The sequence below is a fragment of the Morone saxatilis genome, unplaced genomic scaffold, assembly GCF_004916995.1.
Source record: "Morone saxatilis isolate NCDOM2014 unplaced genomic scaffold, NCSU_SB_2.0 Contig16, whole genome shotgun sequence".
Classification (NCBI taxonomy): Eukaryota; Metazoa; Chordata; class Actinopteri; family Moronidae; genus Morone; species Morone saxatilis.
Genome location: NW_023339718.1, coordinates 15,922,124 through 15,925,900, shown reverse-complemented (window position 1 = coordinate 15,925,900; position 3,777 = coordinate 15,922,124). Strand labels below are relative to the sequence as shown.

At 38.4% G+C, this 3,777-nt stretch overlaps 1 protein-coding gene across 1 annotated transcript in view; it reads right to left on the bottom strand.

Annotated features, from left to right (window-relative positions):
* Positions 1-3,777, bottom strand: part of aacs (acetoacetyl-CoA synthetase) — a gene marked incomplete in the record, with an annotated part of 37,493 nt that overhangs the window by 19,454 nt on the left and 14,262 nt on the right. Inside the window, 1 exon segment of the mRNA XM_035659159.1 lies at positions 3,379-3,459. Coding sequence (XP_035515052.1) covers positions 3,379-3,459 — 81 coding nt within the window.

The window sequence follows — 3,777 nt, the reverse complement described above, 5'->3', positions numbered from 1 at the left end:
CACACACACACACACAAACATAGGCACACATGCATCTATGTATGCATGTATGTGCACAACCACACACACCATCAACTTCTACAACCTATTGTGCTTCAGCTCATGTGACGTTCTTGTTTTTTAGAATCCATTTATCATGCAGACACAAAAGAATATGAGAACACGGACAAAATGAAACTCTGCATGCACACATACACTCAAGCTGTTAAACACAGTATATCACAGTGCACTGTGCTTAATCACCAATGACAAATTTAATACATGTCATTCCTCAAATTGGATAACCTTCCTTACTGAGAGGATGGTATTATTCTATGAAATTATATCCTTAAAGCCTCCACACTACCTTACGTCTTTTATGCCACACGATCTAATGATTACCTGACCTTGGGTGTTCCACATTAATTATGGCAGCACTAGATTCAGGAACTGCACAGCTTTTAAAAGAATAGGTCTCATTCATCGTTCTTTGATTCTCGTTATAGATTTTACAGATTTATTATCCGATTTTTGCATATTTATTCTTTTAGGAGAATTTATATCAACACATTTTTATTGATATTGCTTAAAATTACACATTTGTCGGAACAATATATGACCCTCTGTTCTTACAACATCAAAACAGACGAGGAAAACCTTTAACAGACAAATAAAGAATTAGAAAAAGTATTGAGTAAATGTGTTTCAGGACAGTAAAAGTGTAGTGTGGCCCTGTTGGCCTAGACGTTAAAGCGGTGACTATGAACCGGCTGTTGACCTTTGTTGCATGTCACTCTTCCTTTCCTCTCCATACTATTGGCTAATAAAAAAAAATCATTAAAAAAGGTGTCTCTGGAGTCTTGAAGATATTGAGCTACTCCCATTAGGACAATGACCAGAAAATCCCCACTGCACCATGATTTTTCTATTAATTTTCTTGACCTTAAATTTGTTTAGCTGCTGTTATTCTTTTCTTGCATGTCTGGTTGTATTTCTTGAAAAAGAGAGCTTGATCTCAATGAGATTAGCTGATTGAAAAAAAGGATCTATAACTTACATGGCACTTACAAACTGGTGGAGAGGCCCAGTGAGGCTGAGGTGATCCATTTGGATCCATCTCTACTTCCCCTGTGTCTATAAAAAGCCTGGTGTCACATAGTGAGAGCTCCTGTCTCCTCTCCCAGACTCTCTGACGAGGTGTCAACCCTTCTCAGCTCCACCTGACACAGAAGTCACATACCAAACATCGTCTCTCCTGTTTGTGTGTGTCTGTGTGAGCGCATGTGGCCTGTGTTCTCACCTTCCTATTTGCGGTTTCTCTGTTTGTCCATCATGTTAAGACCTGATAGTACAGACACATAAAATCACTGCACACACAGTAGTTCACGCTTTGAGAAACAGAACCAGAGCAAATGGGAAACACTCTGATCGCTCTGGCCTTCCTCGTCATACTGAGAGGCATTTGGTTCAAGCCTATTGCACTGACAATCAAGATGCCTCCTGTAATGCTATCATCACACAGCAGCAGCACCCCCGGCAACTGTATTACACCCATTCAAAGGACACATAACTTTATTAACTCATGCACAGCATGACATGTCTCTAAAAGCAGCAGGCCATGCAGGCTGCCTGCCATCCCGATAACATAACTTTATTAGCCCGTCTATTGACACAGTCGCAGACAGCCGCCTCGCAAGCTCAACAAGTTCATTAAGTCGTTTGTGGCTGGCCTTGAAAACAACACAACTTTATTACTAGCAGCCTTGCCAGACATGAACACAGAAGATGTTACTCTGTCTCAGCTGCCAAAAGAAGCGGTTGAGATTACAATATGGAGGGAAAAGATAAGCAGAGACAGAAAGGTGGATTGGAAAAGAGCTTTCCATGCATGTTCTGTCAAACACAAACACACAACGGCCCAGCATTCCTTGTTGCTCTCTTAATTTAACAACTCATGTACACCTAAAGCTCAATGTTGTTGTTTTTCACAGATTTTCCACAGATTTTCCACAGAAAATACCCAGATTTTTTTTTTAAGGAGCAGGTTCTATTGTCTTTCCTGCTGCAAAAACAAGGTCCTCTTGCAACAAGTACAGCTTAGAAAATCTTCTGGTAAAAGAAATTGAAGAGAAAAAAAGGCAGAGAATACTATGCACTCCCTTGAAATAAATAACAATTATATTACATATATACACTTGTTTTCTAATATTCAAGACACTTTTTATTCTTTAAATATAAAACCTACAAATAATGAGCATTTTTTTATGTAAAAATCACAGGTGCATCCAAACAAATACCACATATGTTTGATGCACATCATTTCTCATTTGTTGTTATTCCAGGAAACAAATGGATGCAATGAGCATCTCTGCACACAAGCAATACACATGCATACACACATGCACACACACACACACACACACACAGTGACAGATACAAACAGAGCGGTCAGTTTATCTGGTATAAACACTCCTTTCTCATCAACCTGGATAGAACTCCTGCAGACTGTGAGTTATGCATCTGTGGTTCACATTATTGTGTTGCTCTTTTTACTGCTTGCTGAGCTATGGGCAATTGCCTGTAGAGCTGACATGAGAGACATGTATTGTATGAGGCAATTTCAATTAGCGGTGAAATGATTAGTCGACTGACATAAAAGTTATCAACAATTCTGAAACTCAGTTAGTCACTGAGGTCATTTATCAAGCACCATAATAATATTCACTGGGTCCAGCTTCTGAAATGTTGGTTTTCAGTTTGGACTATTAGTCAGATAAAAAAAAGACATTTGTTTGCGCTTTTAAAATGAAAAACAAAAAAAACTACATATTAATAAATAAGGAAAATAATCCATAGTTGCAGCAGAATTCAGTCATAATAGAATGTGCAGACATTCAGTTACAGGTTGACTAAACCAATGTAAGCGCACCAATGCCTGATAGAATCAATTTTTAAATCAATATAATGTGTCCTCGTCTATTTGTTCCCAACGACATTCATGTGTCAGAATTGCCATTCAAAGTTGGACTAATCATGTGTAAACACATAATGCACACCACACAAATGTGTGGTCAGGCAGCCCAAATTTGCAGCTTTAATCACCACAAAATAATGTTTATCACTAAAAAAGGAGCTAGAATCTTCTAGGAATAACTAAACATTAAGCACAGCTCTGACCTTCAGCTCTCAGTGCTGCTCATTAGACTAGATCGGTTTGTGTGTGCGAATGCATGTGTGAGTCTTTGTGACCAGGCTCATGATTAAACATACTCCACAATACTTAACATTCTACCCCTGCTGGTAACTGAGACGAGAAAACAAGAGAATGGTGGAAAGTTCCCCTGGTCTTATTATTTTGGTAGCACGAGCATTCTTATTGTGAAAAGGTTGTGGACCTACCGTGGTGTAGTAAATGATGACATCACTGCTGGTCATATTTCCATGGAGAATGTGTTCTTTCAAGTGTTGAATGAGCGTGCCCTACAGACACAGATAGACATAGCAAGAGACAGAGAGATATTGAATTCTGAGGTTTTTGTTAATACATTCATTCATGACACTGACATTTGTTGATTTTTACCTTTAATGCTGTAATTTAAATACTCTACCTTCAAATTGTATTAAAAAAAAAAATCTATAAACTCAATTCTCAGTTGTGAAAAAAAGCCTCTGACACAGACTACTATTCACAGCACTTCTTTTGACAAAAAGGGCAATTTGTGTTAAGTGTGAATTCTCTCACCAACCCATCACAGTTGGATAGGTTATTATCACTGGTGGTGCGGATGAACTGTGTGA